At 32.9% G+C, this 21,934-nt stretch overlaps 1 protein-coding gene across 1 annotated transcript in view; it reads left to right on the top strand.

Annotated features, from left to right (window-relative positions):
• Nucleotides 1–21,934, top strand: part of DGKB (diacylglycerol kinase, beta 90kDa) — a 554,412-nt gene that overhangs the window by 197,645 nt on the left and 334,833 nt on the right. The window contains exons 18-20 of the mRNA XM_004676734.1: nucleotides 6,808–6,893; nucleotides 8,927–9,016; nucleotides 11,603–11,763. Coding sequence (XP_004676791.1) covers nucleotides 6,808–6,893; nucleotides 8,927–9,016; nucleotides 11,603–11,763 — 337 coding nt within the window. The remainder of the gene's footprint in view (nucleotides 1–6,807; nucleotides 6,894–8,926; nucleotides 9,017–11,602; nucleotides 11,764–21,934) is intronic.

The raw sequence follows: 21,934 nt of genomic DNA, 5'->3' as shown, positions 1-21,934 counted from the left end.
AGGTAATAAAATTAATGTTTTAGTAATTAATGGCTCACTGATACATTTTTTTTCAAGTCCCCTGAACATTATTTCTAGCATTAAATTATATGGGGTTCATAGTGGTGAACCCAAATCACATTTTTAAAAAGCTAGCTCACTTACGTATATGAAGTATATCACTCCCAATATAGTAAAACTTGACTTTCAATACAGTATCCTCAGAATACTCACCAAATTTGTTGAAGCAGGTACATTTCCTACTTTACCTAAAATTTATGGTGTTTAGTAAAATAAATAAGATAGGAGATAGGAGGACATAGTTATAATTAGTTTTATTTTAAGCTGAAATGATAGGTAAGAATATTATACTTTATATCATCGCTAAATCAAAATGATGAAATATAACACACTCCCATTTGTAATATGTAGTGTAGTGCAAACTTTGAGACATAGAATTGCTCTTGCTTAGATCTTTTTAAAGTAGAAGCAGCGGCAATAATATCAATGATACTAAGATATGTATAGATGCATTCTGGGCATAAAAAATGTGGAAGGCATTAAGATTTGGTTTTCTAGACAGTAAATATAATTTCAAAAACAATAGTAATATCACAATCCAAAAAAACTCAACCTGATTTTTAGTGAGGCAATTGTGAAACCATATAATCTTGTAGCTATCAAAATAATATGCAACTGGGTATGTAAGTATGAATATGAATTGAACTGAATAATAAAAGATAAGTATGCTTGTATCTAACTGTAAATGCTTAAGTCAGAATGCAGAGTTGTCTTAAGAATAGATCTTGCAGTAAGCTTTTTTCTAAACAAAAGGGAGGAAAAGGAGAATTGATGACATAGTTTCAAGTCATTGTTCTTTAAACCTTGTGCTTAATACAGAAGCACATGAATGTGTACAATTAAGTGAGAATTCATTATATATACTAGCAATATTTGTGACTCTCCCTCTGGTTTCTTTTAAATAGCAAAGATTCTTTTATAAGACCCAAATGTATAATATTTAAAAGCCTGTGTTTATTATGTTTAATTGATTTTAATTATTGAATCAAAATTTTATATAAATGTAAATATCAGTTAATTACTTGAATAATGATGATGATGTAAAAAAAAAAAAGGCCTTGTAACAAAAAAAAATTGCTTACATATTGTCCATTAAGAATATGATTATAAGGCAAAGTAAAATTGTAGAATCAATACTGTAGTTATTCTTCTTTCTTAAGAAGTTTTCCTAATGTGTTTTTACAGTACTTTTACAGTACTTTTGTTAGGTATGAAGTAAAACTTCCTACTTTTTCCTTATCTGTTTTTTCTTAATGTTCATTGAATGCAAAGTAGCCATCTGAATTTTAGATAAAATAATTTATGTTAATTTACTTTTGTTGCCAGTGATATTAAACATCATAATTTAATCCCTTTTTAAATTGTGTACTATAGTGATCGCAGTTAAGTAAATGTGTATCAGTTGATATATAATTTCTAATCATCCATATTAACATGGGACCTCATTCAAATTTAGGTATTGTGGATAAAAATGGTAAATATTCTAGGATACTTTAATGATCAACATTGAAAGCTCAAAAAATAACTTCATAAATAGTTTTAATTTTTACTTTCAAAATTTTCCATGAAAATAACATGAGTAATCCAGAAGTAATACATAATTATTTCATTGTAAAAATTTTTTCCCACTAATTCTTCAAGTTAACCCTTGGAATTGGTGGGTGAAAATTATAGACACAGAGCAGCAGTTTCTATAAGTGGACATTTGTCCAGGCATCCCTGATATTTTATCCTCCCCATGTTTGGATGACTTATAAAGTGAGAGCCATGTAACTACTGATCTTGCCTGTGCAATAGGTGAAAAGTCCATATGCTCAGAGAACTCTACATTTTAACTTTTCCTAGTCTCTTGCATTTGCCTGTGTCTGTCATAGCTGTTTTCCTCTGCACTTTCTGTCCCTAATATATAAAACAGGTGTTACAATATTTCCTGATTACTGTTTCAGATTGGAGGTAGGCATTTTCTGACAGTCCACAGAGTTTTACTTAAGAAGTTCTCTAACTGTTTTTGCTTAACACTGGAGGTAGAGAAAAATGGGTACAGAGAGGGGTGGCACTCTGACCTGTAACACATATATGTGATTTTTATGAAGAAAAGTAGTATATTAGTCATAACCTGTAGATATAGTGTAATTCATATACATTTCATTCATTTCTGAAAGTTGCCCAATGAAGCAGGTGGTGTTAACCCCATTTTAAGCAGAAAGAAATGAAGCTTGAAATGATTACATATTCAGTGCATGAATGAAATAAGGAATGACTGAATCTCTAGGAAAATCTGCATGGGTTGAGTGGCTTAAGAGGTTAAGATAGAGAGGTCTGTATCTCAGTCCATTTAGCACTCAATTTATAGAGAGTAAGCTGGTTCGATAGTCACATGGGGTTTATGTTTGGGGGTAGGATGCTGCTGAAGAACCAATGATGACAATTTTTAAAGAAAGCAAGAATGAATAACAGATGAAACATCATCATGGAATAGAAGAACAATGGTGAGTCAAATGGATGATCAGGCTTTCACCAGAAACAAATTGCTTTGTGGGAAACTTTCCAGCTATTGGAATATATAGAAAATCTTTATAGACTTCAATTTTTTTAAAAAATTTTGAAAAGTTAGGAGAATCAACAAATTAATAGAAAAATAAAACAAACAAAGACTAATTTAGGAATTAGAAGATTTGATTTTTAAATAATTTTAAATAACTTGTAATAATTATTTATGATCTTATACAACAAAAGAAATCAGACTCACCTGAAATTGAATTGCTTTATATTTCAAGTACTACTCATTTTAAGGAATTTACAAAATCGTACAAATACTTCCACAAATAGAAAGTGAGAGCACACTCTGCAACTCATTCTATGAGACAAAATAATTTTGATTAAATATTAAGAGTGGCGGTAATGAGAAAGGAAAATCATGTCTTTTGTGTTCATGAAAATAGATAAAAGTCTCTAAGTAAAATGTTAGCAAGCTGAATATAATTCTTTATAAAAATATTAGTGATCAATATCTATTTTTGTGTACATGAAAGCATCAGAAGAGTTTAATACTGCAGAAATACTTATGTGTATATTTGATATCACCAGTTAAATCCACTGTATAGCTTAACAAATGCCAGAAAAGTTAATTTTGATTCATTTTATACAAATTCTTACAGTAGCAAGAAGGTTTATAAGGATAGAAATAGAAGGAAACTTTATAGGATGTGTTGGTCAAAAAATGACAGAAAAGGATAAAGAAATAAAATGAAAATTCCTACAGCAGTTATTTTAAATGAAGATATTTTACCGTTCCATTTAAATTCAGGGACAATATGGATCTTCTTGATGAGCATCCAGTTCCACAATATATTGGAGTTTTGGTCAGCACAATAAGGCAAGGAAATAAATAACAATTATAAGGATTGGAGATCCCTAATAATACCATTTTTATTAGTATATGGTATAATTATGCAAGTAGAAATTCAAATGACTCTACATTAAAATATAGGGTTTTTTTTCCAAAAATAGAAATGTGACTTTTATATGATCAATATGTAAAAAGCCAAACATACTTGTATATATCAGCAACAAAAACCATAATATTTATAAGTTATTTGAAATAACAGCACAAACTATGAAACAGCCAAAATTAAATTTAACAAAATATATTCTAGATCTCTCAGCAGAAAATTAAAAACTCTACTGAAGGACATTAAATAATATTCAAATATATTAAAGAATCCTACATTAATGAAGATACTTAGTTAAGAACATCCAGTTATTTCTTCCAGAAAACCCACTGCACTATACAATATAAGTTCAAATATAAGTCCAATTAGAATCATAATTAGTTTTGTTCTTTATTTTTATATATTTTTAATTTTGTGGAGTATGACAGCTAATATGTGTGTGTGTGTGTGTGTGTGTGTGTGTAAGATAGAGATACATAGTCTATATATAGAAAAGCAAAAACAAAGAAAGAATAATAATCAATGTTCTTCATGTTCTAAGAAATGTAGATTTACTTTAAGGGTATGATAATTACAAGCATATGGTACTTGTGCAGGAGTGGATAAATTCATGGAAAAAACAATCAAGGGTATTGAGAATCCAAAAAGAATTGTATTCTGAAGTGGAAATTTCAATTTTGGATCTGATACATGGTAAAATTTTGAATTATACAATAAATTAACAGACTAATTTAAAACTAAAAAGAGAAAATGATCTATGACCTCTTGAAGAAAGGAAAGATAGAAGGGAGGGGTGGAGGATTTTGGGAGGGCGGGTGAGAAGGAGGGAGAAGAAAGTAAAGAGAAGTGAGTTGAGGTGGATGGAGAGAATAAAGAGAATAAAAAGATCCCTGTCTCAAAACACCATAAAAGATTATTGTGACATATATTATATTCTAATTTTAATTCTAATAGAATATATTCCCTATCTTGTGTCACCACATAGAATTTCTATGCCAAAAGTTAAACTGAAATTTTAAGTGTATATGTCAATTATTTTTTTCTGATCTCTGACTTAGCAAACTTTTCTTATAGTAGACGAACATGCTAGTCACTTAAAAATATTGATAAAATTAAATACTAACTAATATCTTGTCAATTAACATGTATGGTAATGCAAGTAAAATTTTTAAAACTTGTCAAAGATATTTGCAAAAACTGTATTAAAATCAAGAACAAGAATTTTTACAAATCAATAAAAACTTACAGGAAAAAAGGGAAAACATTTCATAGAAGAGAGAACACTTGAAATTAAGAAGTATGACATAAAAACTGTTCAAGCAGATGAGTTCAGTAGTCTTTTCTACACCAACTGTTGGGTGTATGGTACCAATTCTTTGGGAAACAAATTGTCATTTTCTTGTAAGTTGCACATAAGTAAACCCTCCAGTGGAAGCAGCCACTGGTCTTGAGCAGTAAGAATGTGTGTAATAATAATAGGTTTTATCTGAACATGAAACTAGCCAATTCAAATAGCTGTGGACATGGGCTTAAAATGCACTTTCACAACCAAGAAGGTATTCAACCTTTTTATGTAATGAATTGCGACTACAATGGAGAAAACTTCACCTACTGTGTGGATGAATCATAACAGTGCTAAGTGGGAAAAGCAAAATAATAATAATAATAATAAGTTGTTTGTCACACATGATACCTCCAAATTTAGAACTGTGCTTACCTCATGAATGGAGAAGGGTCATGTTATAGGAAAGAGCACAGATAAAATTCGTAATTACAGGAAATATCCTATTCTCTGGCGTAAGCACTTGGTGTAGGCAATTGCTCTAAATGTTTATGATATTTATACATAATAAAAAACTGGAGATAGAGTGATGAATTATTTCAGTATGTTCAACAAAGGGTAAAAACATACTTTTACAGTATAGTATCCAAAAATTGCAAGAAAATTTTATGTGCTGAATATTCTTAACTGTTATCAGATGATGTGGTTTCAGTTAATTTTATTTTCCCCTAGCATATATATGAACTGTTTGTATTTAACAAATTATTTGTTCTAATGGTTCTAATTTAAAATATTGCTCTAATTGTTCTAGTTTAAATGAAATATATCACTCATATAAGGAGTTCATAAAATAATAAAAGATAATTCAGTATAGAAAAGGGACAAGGTTTAGGAGATGTAATTCTCAAGAGGTTACAATCCCCGTTTGACTAGTTGGTTGAACTATTAAAATTTACTCAACCAGCTAGTCAAATGGGGATTGTTATTTTACACTTAACAATACAATGTTGTTTTTCTCCTATATTAAGAAAAAAATGCCTAGAATTGTACACATATATTGCTTTAACATTTTGAGGAAACGGGCATGTAGACTTTTTCGGAAGATACTATGATAATACAATGGAATAATTCCCCTATAGTTTAGCTTTCAAAACATGCTCATGCTCACATAAATCTACTTCAAATAAAATTACTGAATTACTTATTCTGGAGTAGTGAAACACTATAAATTGCTTCATTGTACCTGAGAAAAGTGATTTATTTGTTTAGTCATGGATTGCACACCCTACATGATATATTCATAACATAACACTATCCAAGCCAGCACAGATTTCTTATACATAAGTGAAAATGAAACACACATGTAAATTAGCGGAATGCAGAGGATGATCGTATTCATGTTAAAAAATATGTGTAAAAAATTTACATGTGTACTGTCATATTTGTGAAAATATAGGAAAATATTTTAGAAGATTATTATTATAGGAACAGTACTTATATCTAGGGAAAGGAAAGTGAAGAGACACATTCCAAATATTTCTGTCCTATTTTGATTCTTTATTGCAAGAAAATAGGTAGGTACATTTCTGTAACTGGCTGTATCACCTGCTTTTGCAACTTTCTCTAAGATAGGTTGCACCTGTTTGCAGTTAATTTTGAGGATTCCTATGTGCAAACATTGGAAAGACTAGGGAAAGTCTGTCTTCTATTTGCGGATTTTAAGTCAGAAAGGAACACTGAAATAGCTGATTATATTGCCAGTTTCAGCTCAGTCAATTTCTCCAGTAATAGAGAAAGCATAGCACAGAATTAGATTGCATAATTAAATTTTTAGATTAAGACCTTTGATACTTTTATTTTAGATGTTATTGTAAATGAGACTATTTTGAGTGAAACCTTTCAGATTGTTTTCATAAAATAAAATCTCACACATTAGATGAAATTCCAAGAATACAAAATATGAGCCCTAATTAAAAAAAATCAATCTTGTACCATAACATGCTTATTTTTCAGGTTAAACTTTTTCCGTGATGTTTCTGACTTCAGAGTCTTAGCCTGTGGTGGAGATGGAACCGTGGGGTGGATCTTGGACTGCATAGGTAATGAAGACACTTCTTTAATGTGGTTGTGACAACAGTGGAAACTTACAGCCTGCCTGTGTTTTAGTTATGGATTTAATGGTTTATCAATATTTTTGTAACTGTAAGATAACTTTACATCTGACATATTGTATACAGTTTAATATATACAAAAGTGTAATTGTCAAAATAATTCACATATAACTAGAAATTTTTTCTTTTCTGTACACTTTCTTGGAATTTATTAAACTCTCAGATAGTTTCATATTAAGCTCTACAGAATTCAGTTGTTCCTTAGCCCTGAAAAAGGAATGAAACAGGATCTTAGTTTTTGTGATGTTTGTGTTAAACAAATGCCCTGGTTGGAAGTGAGGAGCCCTAAGACTTTATCCTCTATGTATCTTCATGCCACTGTCATCAGCCATATCACCATAGCTAAATATTATTTATTTATCACTAGCTATCTAAGAGGCCTTGTGCTAAGATTTAATTCAGTCATCTTGCTTAATTCTTACAACTCTGTAACATGGGGATAGAATTAATACACTAAAACATACTAGAGTTAGCAAACATAAGTTTTAGGCAATTTAAAATAACTAGAACAAATTTTATAAATGTGAAATGACAGAACTGGGATGAGGAAACTCATTTCACTCTCCATAACACACTTTATTCTATATTACCTTTATATTTGAACCTTAACAGCCCAAATTAAACTATCAGAACAGGTACATGATTGAGAAGGAAAGATAGACATGTGCCATAAGAAAAGCTTGATAAATTCAGAAAAACATTTATTTGGTTTTACAGGCAATGGTCTGTCAAAACAGAATACTAATCAATAAAATAGATCATGAATTATCTTTTATGAGGGGAAAAAATTAAAATATTTATTTATTTTTAAATTCATTTTAGTAATTGCACCCACCAGCTTGTTAAAATGAGAATTAGCCATAAAAGAGAGAATAATTTTTGGAAAAGAAATTTCTTCTGTCTATATAAATTGACAAATTTTATTTAGTCAGTACAGTTCAGAATGTCTACAAAGACATCTTGTTTGCACAATTTTAGTAAGCATTGAGTGATGTGAATCTATTGACACTTTTATTTTTAGAAATAGCGAAAATTGAATTTGGCCTTCCAATAAAAGTTGTAAATAATTTCAGCATGCTGTAATTAAGGAAAAATGCCGAATTTCAAACTGTAAACAACAAGTTGTTTAAACAGTGCCTGAGGACTTGAGAATACTAGAGTGAAAAATAGTCAAATATTGTTAGTCCTTTTTACCCCTCAAATCTAACCCTTCACTCAGCTCATTCACTGTGACACATCCTTAAGCAGTTGCTCAGGACACACACTAACTGTGAAGTTAAGAAGGAAGAAACTATAAAGAAAAGTAATACATTTGTGAGTGTTATTTCAAAGCATATGATGATTCAAAGGGAAACAAAGGATTTCCAATTGTTTCTGCCTTCCGATTGTTATCCAAAGCACTGTACTAAGTAAAGTTTTATCTGAAGGTAAACTAACTGACTTGAGTCCCACAGCCTTCTTGTTTACTTGACAAAAAGCAGCACGACAGGTGGTGGGCACAACACAATGATATTGCCTACACTTCACTGTATGCTAAAATTCAGCTGCTTGCAAAATAATTTATTCTTTCAATTAAAATGAGCCAAGGTTGATGTTGCAAAAAAACTTTATATGGAGACCAGCAACCCCACTATAGTGATATCCGTTTGTGTGTGTATGTGTATCCTAATGTTACATCCATGAGGTTCTCTATATTCATATGGGTTTCAATGATGTTAAAGCAAACTCATCTCAATATTTAACTGCATTAGGTTATTTAAAAAGCTTTCCTCTTGCATAAGTCTTGAAAATTCCAGTCACTCTGTGAAATATGGTAATAATCGGTTGCATTTTATAAATGCATACAAATTCATCTTAATTTGTAATTATATAGAATGTATTTCTTTTCCATGCCAAGATATCTTTTATACTGCTTTTCTGTGATCAGAATTTTATTTTATTTACATTTTTCATTTCTACAGAAAAGGCCAATGTAGCCAAGCATCCTCCAGTTGCCATTCTGCCTCTAGGGACCGGCAATGATCTAGCAAGATGCCTGCGATGGGGAGGAGGTAAAGCAATTTCAACAGTGCAAATCACTACTGCATCCTCCAATTCCCGACATTTCTTTACTGCATGACTACTTTAACATGCTTTCACCACACAGACTTGCCGTCTGATGACACCCCCATATATATTCACAAAATGGCAATACTTGATAGGAAAGTTTGCTTAACATCAGGGGTGGTAGAAAATCTGAGTTAAATGTGGTACCAGTTGTGCCCTCCTACATAGAGGCAGTCTATCTAAATTTTTTTTTGTTTGTTTGTTTACTGAGGTAACATTAATTCACAACACTGTTTGACATATATAGATTTTGTCCTCAGCAGTTGTATATATCCCATCACAGTCACCACCAAGTGTCCAGTTACAGCAGCCCCTTTTCCCTTTGGTAATCACCATTCTACTTTCAGAGACTAAATGTTTATTTTTATTTTGTTCTCCCCTTTACTTCCCTTCATTGTATTCCGCATATAAGTAAAATTAGAAACATTTGTCCTTTTCTGACTTGTATTTCAGCTGTTTTCAAATATATTCCTTAAAGTAATCCCCTCAAGTTCCACCCATTTTGTCACAAATGGCAGGTTCTCTCCTTTGTCTTTAGGGATTGAGTTCTATGCAAACTTTATTATTATCTGTTGTCAGGTACTGGGTTGTTTCCAAGTCTTGGTGGTTATGAATAGCTCTGCAATGAGTAGAAGGGTGCATATATCTTTAATTAGTATTTTTATAGTCTTCAGGGAAATACCCAAAAGTGGGACTACTGGGTAATGTGGTTGTTGTGGTTGTCAATTTAATTTTATTTTTTAGCAATTTCCATACTATTGTCCCATTGTCATTATTTCAGTTTACATTCCCACCAGAGCTTCTTGAAAGTTCATTACTCTCCACATCTTTGCAAACATTTTTTTTTATACTGGTAATAGGTAAGATCTCATTGTGGTTTTGATTTGCCATTCCCTATTGATAAGAAAGGTAGAATATCTTTGTGTCTGCATCTGTATGCCATTGGTGAAATGCTTACTTTGATAAATTGTCCCTTTTAAAATCTTTAGCATGAGTGTATCATACCATTCCATTCTAATATGACTTCACTTTGGAACATGTAATAGCTGTATGAAGTTTTGCATGGGATACACTATTTTTCTCTGATTGCTTTTAAGACCTTTTGAATCCTTGCTTTTTATTTGCAATGTGTATTGGCGTGGGTCTCTTTGGCTGCTCTTATTTGAGACCTTTTATATCTGGATACCTGCTTTCTTCTGTCTGCCTTGATTCTTTAATAGTTAACAAATAAATACAACACAAATGTAATATGTTCAGCATTTGAGGATGTTGGCATATTTTAGTGCCTATATATATTTTTTCCTTTTAACCCACTTAGTATTTTCAACCTTTTGTACACTGACACCTGCAATGAGGACTCATAGCCTTTGACATTTACTTGTTCAACACATAGATTATTAAAATATAGACAAAAGTTGAACATAGAAAATAACTATGAGAGCATTGTTTCAACCCAAAATATTATTTTAAGATTGTATGTGTGCAGTGTTAGATATATTTATTGTATTGAACGTAATATATTTTAATTTCTGATGTTATCAGTATTCAAGAACTTTGAATCCTTATGCCTCATATACTAAGAACTTCTATGAATTTTCTCACTTAAAATATTCTCACATGAAATCAGGTTTTTGCAGAAGGAGAACTATTTAAGTTAAAAGCAAAGGCAGTATGTAACATGGCCAGAGCTGGCTGTTGAAAATAACCAATTGATTTCTTTTCTAATCATGTTGACTGTGTGTAATGGATTTATTAAAATAGATTTGTGGAAATTAATCTAGATCAGACTCATTAAAAGGCTTTTACTGTGAAAGATGCAGTTAACTATAATGCAAAATAATGACTCTCAGGTAGGGATAGTTTTGAAAATTATGTGTAGTGGAATTTTATATAGCCCATTGTTTTGGGAAGGTGTCTTCTGGAAGGGAGCATTATGCCATAAAACCTGTGAAAGCGGTAGAAGTTAGTGAATCAAAAGATAGGGGTTTAGGGGTTACTTATGGTACTTATAACGAGATGTTATGACAGAGTTAAAAATGAAAGAACTTTCTACTTTAGTTGAATGTTACTCTGTATTATGTTGGAAAAGTATGAGGGTAAGAATGATAGACAAGTGAGAGTTCTAAAGCAGCACCTAGGTTCTGTATTTGAGCAACTGCTGGAGAGTATTGGTTTTTGAGAGGGATTCACACACAGGAAGAAGACATGTAAGCACATAATTAATTCCATCATACAAATGTTGATGTGTGATTTTATGGTGTGGTGGGGGATATGTAGTGGAAATACTCACTTGGCAGTTTAGTCTACAGAGAATTTTCACTACTGGAGAGAAATATGAGCTGCAATTAAACCAAAGTAAAATGTTGATATGAGTAAAATAAGATTATAGTTAATTCTTCTACTTGTGTTAGATTTTGCTTTAAAATGCATTAACTAGCTTTAGGTTAATACACAAAAGTATACTCAATCTAGTACCTATAAATGCACTTTTGTTATTTAGTTATAATTTTCTTAAGATACTTTTTTATTAGGTTATGAAGGTGAGAATCTGATGAAAATCCTAAAAGATATTGAAAACAGCACAGAAATCATGTTGGACCGGTGGAAATTTGAAGTCATACCTAATGATAAAGATGAAAAGGGAGACCCAGTGCCTTACAGTATCATCAATAATTACTTTTCCATTGGCGTGGTAAGCATTTCCAATAAATATTCTTTTTTTTCTTTTTAGCTAGTTCTGGATAATTGCTATATGTAAACTCAGGCTATGAAGACTTACTGATTACAAATAATTTATTTATGCTTTTGTCACAAAATATCTCATTAATGGGAAGAAATACTATTTGTGAGTTTATTTAATGCACATAATCGATAGACAAATTTTTCATGTGCTAAATAAAGGAAAGAAGCTATACTTTTGAAATTGGTTTGACCATGGGGTTATTCAACTGAATGTTATTAGGTTTAAGCTAAACTTTACATTAGTGACAACATGAAAGCCACACATCAAATTTTAATTGAGAGAACCAAATTTAACATACTAAGTTTTTACATATAGACATTATTTAACATATTGTGATTTGGTTTGATGTCTTAAGAAATATGCTACTATTTTTCTAAATGATTAATAAATCAAAAGTTTACTCTTTTCACTAAATCCTTAAAAACATTAAACGAAAACTAACCCATCAAGGTGCTAATTGAAAGAATGATTGACATATTATCCTTAAGAAATTAAATATTTTAACAGAGATTTTTACACATACAAATAGGTATATTTACACATCTATAAAAAATCGAGCAGTTGTAAATTCTAAAGGTATATTATCACGCCATTCCAGTGCCACAGATACACTATGTGCCCGTACATACAGCACACACACATACACACTTCACAGTAGACTATTAAAGTTCATGGTTGAATCCATGAAGTTAGGAGTTCAGTTACCTAGGCATGAGTTATTTAATTTTTTTTTGTTTTTCATTCATGTGCATCTTGATGGTTATTGTTTTTTCTTTCATAATTATAAATAAATATATTTATGCATTTAAAGCACTTCAAATAGTGGACATAATGAGGATAAGTGTAGAGTTGTTTCCAATGCTAATGATGATAATGATTTGTAAGAAAAATGTAATGTAGCTTGATCTATAAAAATTCTTATTTATATATTTAATATGAATATAAGTCATATTTTTAATGCTTACTGATATATAATTTACTTCACTCATTTTAAGAGATTTTAGTAAATCTATCTTGATTTTATTTCATTTCCATTACTAAAGCAAAACTTTCATTCCCATTGGAAGTCAATTCCAGCTCTTTCCCTCAGCCCTGAGAAACTACTAATCTTTCTTCCTCTAGTAATTACCTGTTACGGACATTTTATATAAAAGAAATCATTTTCACTTCATATAATGTTTTAAAATTCACTCACGTGAATTGCATGGTACTGTATTTGTTTAATGCCTATTACTAATTGCCTAGTGTGTTACCATATCACCTATTATTTATCCCTTTATCAGCACATGGGTATTTATACTGTCAAAATTAGGAACTTTTACATTGTCATCAGTCTTCACGTATGATAACTAGTGCCACTTTCTTAAGTTCCTCTTGTGATAATTTATTTTGTTTGTTTACTATATTTTTAGCTCCAAAATTTCCATTTGGTACTCTTTTTATTATTTCCTTATGTTTAATTTGTATTTTCTCCTTGAAGAATCTTTGTTGATATGCTTTCCTTTATCACTGAATCTTTATCTTTTAAGCTTATCCTTTAGTTTTTTGACATGTTCATAATAGTTGGTTTTAAATCTTTGCTAAGCACAACATCTGCAGCCCATTAAAAAGTTAGCCCATTAGCCAACGTCTGGGTCCCATGAGCATTATTGTTTTTTTTTTTTTTTTCCTGGATTATTTGTCACACTTTGCTGTTCCTCTGCATGCCTGCTAATTTTCCTGTTGGAAACAGGGAATTTTGTATAACCTTGGATTTGGATCCTCTAACAAGGGTTATGGTTGTGTCTGTATTTGTTTAGTAACTAACTTACCTGCACTAATTTTGTGGAGCCTTTCTTCACCATGGTGTATGGATTCTCCTACATTACTTTTTATTTTTTCCTTCATGTTCTTATTTATTTATTTATTTATTTATTTTAAAGATTTATTTATTTGTGCATACAGAACTGGGGTACAGGCCAGAGACTCAGGGGTGGCGAGAGGCTTCACCAGAGACAGAGTGGGGAGCAGAACAGGCAGATCTACAAAGTACACTGCTGAGGGGAGCAGCGGGCGGGTCATGAGAGGTCTGCCACGCCATGTGGTCACCTCCAGGGCAGGCAGGAATCGAACTCATGTGGAAGTGGCTTTAGCATCTCAGTACTGTGCTTTAACCCGCTGCACCACCAGGGAGGGCCTAGCTTCATGTTCTTATTTTTATTTTAATCGTGGCTTCTTAGAGATTATCTGTTTCAGCATGATTCATAAATGCCTGGCATCAGAAAGTTGTCGTCCTTTTAGCACTTGTATGTGCAGTGGGGAAAATGTACAAAATTCAGACAATTATTAATCTTACTTGGCTTTTTTTAATATTTGCTGCCCTTTTGTTGTCTTTTCTACTCACATACAACATCTCTAATTTAGCTTTGCTATCTAGGGTACTCTTTACTCTTTCTCAGTCTATGTGCAGCATTTACATGTGCATGACCGCTAGGAGTTTGTAGCCTGCTAGGGATGTCCCAAGACCTTCTATTGAATGTTTTACTAGTTGAATGGTTAGTGTTTGCCCTACTCAATTTGCAGAAGTAGCTGAGCTGTGACACTGGCCAGTTTATTCATTGGCCACAGAGACAGCATAATTTTAGTGTTTTTACTGAAGTCTACTACAAATCAAGTCATCTCCACTGATAGTAAAGTCACTTGTTTTCATAACTTGATCCACTCTTGTAGAACGGAAGTGCTGATGAAGCTAGAGGGCAAGGGAGCAGCTGAAGGCCAAAACATTGCAGTTTATCACTATTCTTATCTGAGATTCTTGAATTAATACTTTCAGTTTGTTGTTACCTTTAATCAACATCCAGTGATTCTCAACAGGGCATATGGGTTGACTCTAAGGATGCAACAACTAGCTCAATATGTCACCAATGGTGAGATTGAAAAACTACCTACCCTTAATTTTGATTTTGTACTTTTAAACAACTATAGATTGTCTCCAGAATCCCAGGAATGTCCTCACTAAATAAATACATCCCATTAATTGTTTGCCTCATAGTTACTTCATCATGCATTTACTCAATAAGCAAACACTGTAAACCTATGTGCCTTTTTTCTTGGTCAGGTCCCAGTTATAGAAATGAATAAAAGAGAGGGACAGGGCCCTCCCTGGTAGCACAACGGGTTGGGAGCAGCACTGCGACTAGCCACAACCACAACCATTTCAGTGTAAGTTTAATCCCCACCCACCCCCACCCCCAGAGGTGACCACATGGCACAGCAGAGCTCTCCTGACCACCAGCTGCTCCCCTCAGCAGTGTACTTCATCAACCTGCCTCTTCTGCTCCCTACTCTGTCTCTGGTGAAGCTTCCCACCACCCCTGCACATCTGGCTTGTACCCTAACAGTGTATGAATAAATAAATAAATCTTAAAAAGAGAGAGAGAGAGAGAGGGACAAATCATCTCATTACATACTTGGCATTTAAGAAAAAGGCAAAGAGAGAGAGAGAGAGAGAGAGAGAGAGAGGGACAAATCATCTCAATACATACTTGGCATTTAAGAAAAAGGCATTCATAATCAAATGTACCTGGATCTCCCTGGTAGCTTAGGGTTTAAATCTCAGTAAGATCATCCCTACCACCTGAGTTCCTTAGATCCCTAGCTAGGGAGACAACTCACTTGGTGCAGCAGACCTCTCCTGACTCACTCACTGCTCTCCTCAGCACTGTAGTTCAGTAGATCCACCTTGTTTGCTCCCCATTCTGTCTCTGGTGAATCCTCTCTCACACGCACACCCCCTTGCACCTCTGGCCCAGTTTGTTTATGCAAAAATTTAAAAACAATAACAAAAAACACAAATGTAGAAATGCCTTTTGAAATTATTATGATAAATATGGTGAAAGAAACAAAAGTTACCATGAGTTAAAGTGAGGGAAACATTTAAGAAAATCTCTAATGATCTTTTTTAGTTTTTAAGATCTAAAGAATACACATAAGTGAGCTGGACAGCACAGAGATAGAGAGAGCACACCCAGTAGGTATCTGAAGATACCTGAAGAATGTGAGGTGAGAAAGAGCTTGGTGTTTAAATACTGTTAGGTCAGTATGCCAGGAACAAAATGAAAGTAGGTGGGAATGAATGGAAATAACAAGGAATTGAAGAGGTGACTACTGTCATGTCTTGAAGAGTCGTGAAAGCCCAGATGTAGTGCTTGTCTTTTAGAAGATGTCATCAAATGATTCCGTGATTATAGTCAGGAAATGAGTTTGTTCAATTTATATACAGCAGGAGCACTTCTACCAGAGATGATAGTTATACTTGAGCCAAAGATAAAACAAATGTCATAAAAATGATACATACAACTTTAAATATTTCACTTTAACCTAAAACCTATAAATATAGTTGAATTGGCCAGTCTTCCCTTATAGGCCAAGCTGATGTCGTTTCTCTGTATGTGGGTCACTGAAAGAGGTTCTACAGTCTGTCTTCTATAAACCACAGCCCATAACAAACCATCTATGGCTCTATTTTAGTTTCTTTCAAGTGGAATAAAAACTCAAAAAGCCCCTTTGAAGCAATCTGAATAAAATCCTTCTAGATTTTTATAATAGTTTTTAAAAATCTTTTATATTGATCTTTCTTACATGTAATCCTACAGCAAAAAAATATAATTCTATAGCTGTTTTAACATTGCCTTTAAATTCTTCCCAAATTTGATATAAATTTGGGTATTGCTTCCATATAACACAAAGACTTTTCATAGTCATGTTATTTTCCATTTGTTTAAAACCATATGTAAATAAATTCTATACTTATAATAAATACTAAGATTATGTTGTTGGAAGCCACAAATGAGTCTTGCTGTATGCAAAATGTCGACATACAATGTGTGTTTCCCAGTCAGTAAGACCTAAGAACAGCTCAGCTGGAACTGAGTTCCAGGGCTGCTTAATTATTTCCTATCAGTTGACATGGACAAGCCTGCCTCCAGGGGAATGAAGGGGCACTTCTCCATATGGAACCTAAGCAGGCAGGACCATCACTAAGAGGGACATGAGCAGGACAGTTTCTAGATCCACTGTCAAACCACCTTGAAGACTCAGTCACCTCCTCAGCTCTTTACTGACTGGCTTCAGGAGAGCAATACATTATCCATCAGCCTGGAAGGAAATCTGATATTCTCTGAGAACTTCTCTGTAGATCTGTGAGGTCCACACTTTTCTTTACCTGGTGGTTCGGTGGGTGGTAGTTGGTGAGTACTAGTAAGTCTGAAAGCTCAATAATTGTTAAAATTATATAAAAATATATGCCTTCTCCCCATCCACATATCTGACTGGATGAGAGCCTGTGTGTGTTTTTTCTAGTACAATCCCCCAAAATGCTCAAATATGTTCTTCCAGTCCTGCGAGTGGAGGCAGCTGCCTGCAATGACTCAGCAGATGCAGCAAAGGTGCACTTAAGGCACCAGAGCACACACGGGGGGGGGGGGGGGGGGGGGCCCCGACCGCCTGGACACTCCACCACACCAGTGCTTGGGTCTCACTAGGCGCAGGGGGAGCGCCTGCTCTGCCAGAGTGGGTACAGGTGAGGCGCACGCACCATTAAAGTCTAAATAGAAAGGTCTGTGGTGGGGGCAGAAGGAATCCTCATGTGCGCTGCCCAGAGCAGCTGTGGGCTGGGTGGGCAGTTCATACGGATTCCTGGGAATGGTTGTGGGATCCAGAACCCTTTGTGGAGTTTCCAGTCCTCATGGTTGTGAGTCCTGCCCTGCTCTGTGCTCCCAGTGTTTCTCTGCAACCATTTAGTTGTGGAAACCTCAGCATTCTTTTGAAGTAAGAAGAAAACAGCTTCTAGTGGCACATCCTGCAAGGCTTAGGAATCTAAAGTGCTCACTGCACTCACATTCTCCTTGGGAGAACATTGCCAGCTTGGAGGAGGTGTGAACAGACGGTTTTTTCTACCCTTCTCACTGGATCTGTTCTAAGACCTCACTGCAGCAGTGTGTTTGAACTTTGCTGGATTCCCGAGTGCCACAAAGGTAACCTCCTCCTGCCTTATTGTTAAGTCAGTTCTATGAGAAGAGGATAGGTGAACACTCTTGTTCCCTCATCTTGTTGATATCTTTCTCTACAAATTATTTTTTTACCAAAAAAAAAATACATAGCATAGTAAATTTGAAGAGATAACTAGATTTATGAAAAAGATAGACACAATTATAAGGGTATGTCATTTGCATCTTTATACCAGTAAGTTTTATGATATATAGGAGAAATTGAAAACTTGTTATCCAAATATAAATATTTGTAATTTGCTAGTGAAAGAGTAGCAAATCTAAGCCATTATACTTGTTAAACTTAAGCATGCCTGAGAATCACCTGCAATGCTTGTTCAACAGCAGGTGGGTGGCTCCAATACCATTTTTTATGTTTCTGTAGATCTGGGAAGGAATTTGTAAATTAGAGCTTTAACAAAATCAGGATGATCCCAGTGTTGGTTATCCAACATCATACTTCTGGAATCAATGCCCTAATAATATTGCAAAAAAGGAAAAAGTAAATGTGTAGTAAAAGAAGTACTTAAGCTGAGGTTATTTCAAATAAATTATATGTAATTTCATATTTTAAAATTTACTCTAGAATCTAAATTAAGATAGGATATTTTCTGATTCATTTTACATAGCTAGCAAACTGAAATATCAAGACCTGATAAACATAACCCAACAAAAAATATGGGACTGTAAAGTGTAACAGTTGCAAACAATAAAATAAACAATTAAATTCAAGTATAAAGATTAAAATCTAAAGAGCAAGTAGGGTTTTTTTTCCAAGAGGCAAAATGAGTCATGTAAGTTTAATTATTGAATTTAAATAAAAACCAGGCTTGCCATTTTTAATTATTAAAAAAATTAAAAGTTTGCAAATATAATCTATAAGATGTTAGTAATATATTAGTTGTGACATCTGAATGAAGTCAGGAATAATGTAAATTTTTGTTAATCAAATGTAATTTAATATATTGGTACTTTTGTTACATCTTTTAGGCAGTAAAATAATTTAGTAATAAAAATTTTAAATAAACCAGATATTTTATAAATTAAGAGACAAAATTATGATGATATATATAGTAAATATGTATTAATTAAAAATAAGACAAATAAATCAATGCAAGTTGCCAAATACTAGGGAGCTATATAATAAATAAGCCTGTAGCTTTCCTTTGTAAAGAAATTAGTATTTACTGTTTCATGTTAATATGAATATATATTAGTTAACAATAACAGCAAGCCAATAAAATACTAAAGGTTGTATTTAAGACATTCAGACTATATAGAGAAAATGCAGTATTTTATTCAAAGTTATAAAAATTAAGATTTGAATAATAAGGTCCTCTCATGTTCCAATATGGGAAGATTTAATAGTATTAATAGATCAAGTTAATTTATACATTCAGTCCATTGTTACCAAGAATCCTAATAGAATTACTGGCATTTGTTTTGATTAATGGGAATTTATAGTTGGGCAGAATTGCCTTTATAATTTTTTGAAATAATTAATATCCTACAATGATCAATTTATTGCCATGAACAAAATACTACTAAGTTATTTTAACTAAAATATGATTGTACAAAAATAAATGTGTAGAACAGAATATTGGGCACTCCCTGGTGGCACAGTGGGTTAAAGCACAGCACTAAGAATCGAAAGTCACTTCTGCATGAGTTCAATCCCCACCTGCCCCAGACTTCTCCTGACCTTCCTGCTCCTCCCCTTAGCATTGTACTTTGACAGTCAGCCTGCCCTTCTCCCCACTCTGTCTCTGGTGAATCCTCTCACTGCACCCTGCACCTCTGGTCTGTACCCCACTTCTGTATGCACAAATAAATAAATCTTTAAAAAAATATTAAGTTAAATCCAAAAAATACACAAATATGCAGGGAATTTTATATTTGTTAACTGGTAAAATTGCAGATCAGAGGGTAAGGGTAAAGTACACAACAAATTAGATGGCAGAGTTGCTTATTCATTTTAATAGATGCAAATTTATATTTCCATTTGTATCTATAGGAAATATATCTCAAATACATAATGTAAATTGAATGATACATTTATCAGATATTAGAAGAAAGGGTAGTAGCATATTGTTTGGGTAGGAGAGACCTGTCTGAACCAAACAGAAAACCCACGCCCATAAATGAAAAGGAAATGCAATTAGTTTTCATTGTCTTCTGTTTTATTTCAAAAAGAATTCTTAACTCTAAGACTCTGAGATAATACTAATATCAATAAGTGTGTAGAAAATGGGGACACTCTTTATTGTTTGATGGAGCTGTAAGTTAAAAATTTGGGGAGAATAATTTCATGGTATTTATACAATTTTAAATGTAATTCCCTTGACCCTCTATTAATTCCATAGAAATAATCAATACAGAAATCAGAGTTGCACCAATAGCATTTAATGACTTAATAATACAATTGGGAATTATCTAAAAGTTTATTAGTTTGAAAGTAACATAGTGCAGGAAAACTGGTTCAAAATCATGTTAACAAAAGTGAGTTGTCCATAGGTGAGCAGTATTTCAATATTGTTTGTGAAAGGAATAATATAGAAATTTCTTAAAAGTGTTCTGAGAATTGCCTTAGGGAAGTCTAACTCTCTTTTGGGAAAACCTAGCACTGGCTTATAAATGCTAGGGAATCATGATGGTGATAAAATTTGAACGGTTTCACATAGCTCTGCCTCTAAGAGCATATGAGTCATCTAATATATATACCAAAATGTTATTAACCTGTGGTGTATTGGAGTAGGGAAATAGAAATGAAACATTCTCTTTTTGCTTAATATTATTTAAAAGATGTGGTGAGATCATAAGCAGTGTTTAAAACTTCACAGGAATATTCAAATACATTTGAATGTTTGTAAACCTACTACTCTGATGCTTAAATTCTCTAACTTAAGCTTAATGATGCTTACATTTTAACCTGCCTCATATAGAATTGTCTTGGTAGTAATTTGAGATTTGACTTACTGGATAGTTTCATTTACTTAGATTGGGGTTTAAGTAGATAAACTGCTAATTTCTAATTTTTGCTTTACACATTCTTGTGTGTCATTCATTTATACAATTTTATTTGTTTACATGTGAAGCTTCTGTTTGCTGGACACTTTTCTAAACATTGCTTGGTAGAGTAGAAATCAATACTGGAGAATAGGCAGACATAGTTTTAATTGTTTTCTTAGGGGTAAGTTTTCTTAGGGGTAAGATACAACAAACAAGTAATTTTCAAATAGTAATACATGTTATGAAGGAAAAGAAAGCATCAGTGAACTGTGATAGAAGGTGACTTGGAGTATGACTGCTGAGTGTTTTCATTTCACATGCTAGGTGGGAAATCTTTTTTTGTTTCATACTTTATTTGATGTATTTGTTTACTATGAATTGATGTATTTTGAACTGTCTTTATTACTGCATGGCAAAGCTTTCCATTTGCTTCTGAAAGCTTTGCTTTCTCTTTGGTTATCTCCCCTTTGGAAATTAGGTCTTATGCATATCCTAAAGTTTCAAGGCAGGCACTATTAGCCTTGGCTTATTAATTGTATTTTCCAGATTCCCAGTGCTACTGATTCCTGTCACTTTCTATGTTCATAACAACAATGGAACTGCATTTACACATTTTTTTCCTTGTGAATTTGAGTCAAATGATCAATTTCTGAGTAAAAAAAAACTAATTGTAAACTTGCACATCTGAGAACTGTAGAATTCATATTCCAATAGTGTGTCCTGTTCAAAACTTTTAACTTTTTAACTTTTTGCAGTAAAGCAGAAAGAAAGAGAGATTACATATTTAGTAGGCAAGTGCTGTACAAACTAACATTGGCTTCCTCAGCTACATAAAAAAAAAAAAACTTTAATTTCCTTTAAACATTAACTTTTTTTCTGTCCTGTGACATACTATTTACCTAAACAATACAGTCCATATTGTGTTAAGGCAAGTATTAGATGCAAAATTAGGAAGGTGGAGTTGAATGTTGGTGTGCACAGGTGCTCTGAAAGAGGATCCAGTTAAACAGATCAGCAAAATATTCTTAGGGGCTATTTATTAGGATTTACAAATGGCATTGTTGAATAAATATTTCTCCTATTGA

Source organism: Condylura cristata, unplaced genomic scaffold, assembly GCF_000260355.1.
Source record: "Condylura cristata isolate star-nosed mole 26May11 unplaced genomic scaffold, ConCri1.0 scaffold00005, whole genome shotgun sequence".
Lineage (NCBI taxonomy): Eukaryota > Metazoa > Chordata > Mammalia > Eulipotyphla > Talpidae > Condylura > Condylura cristata.
The sequence above is the reverse complement of the archived record's forward strand: the minus strand, read 5'-3'. Positions and strand labels throughout refer to the sequence as shown.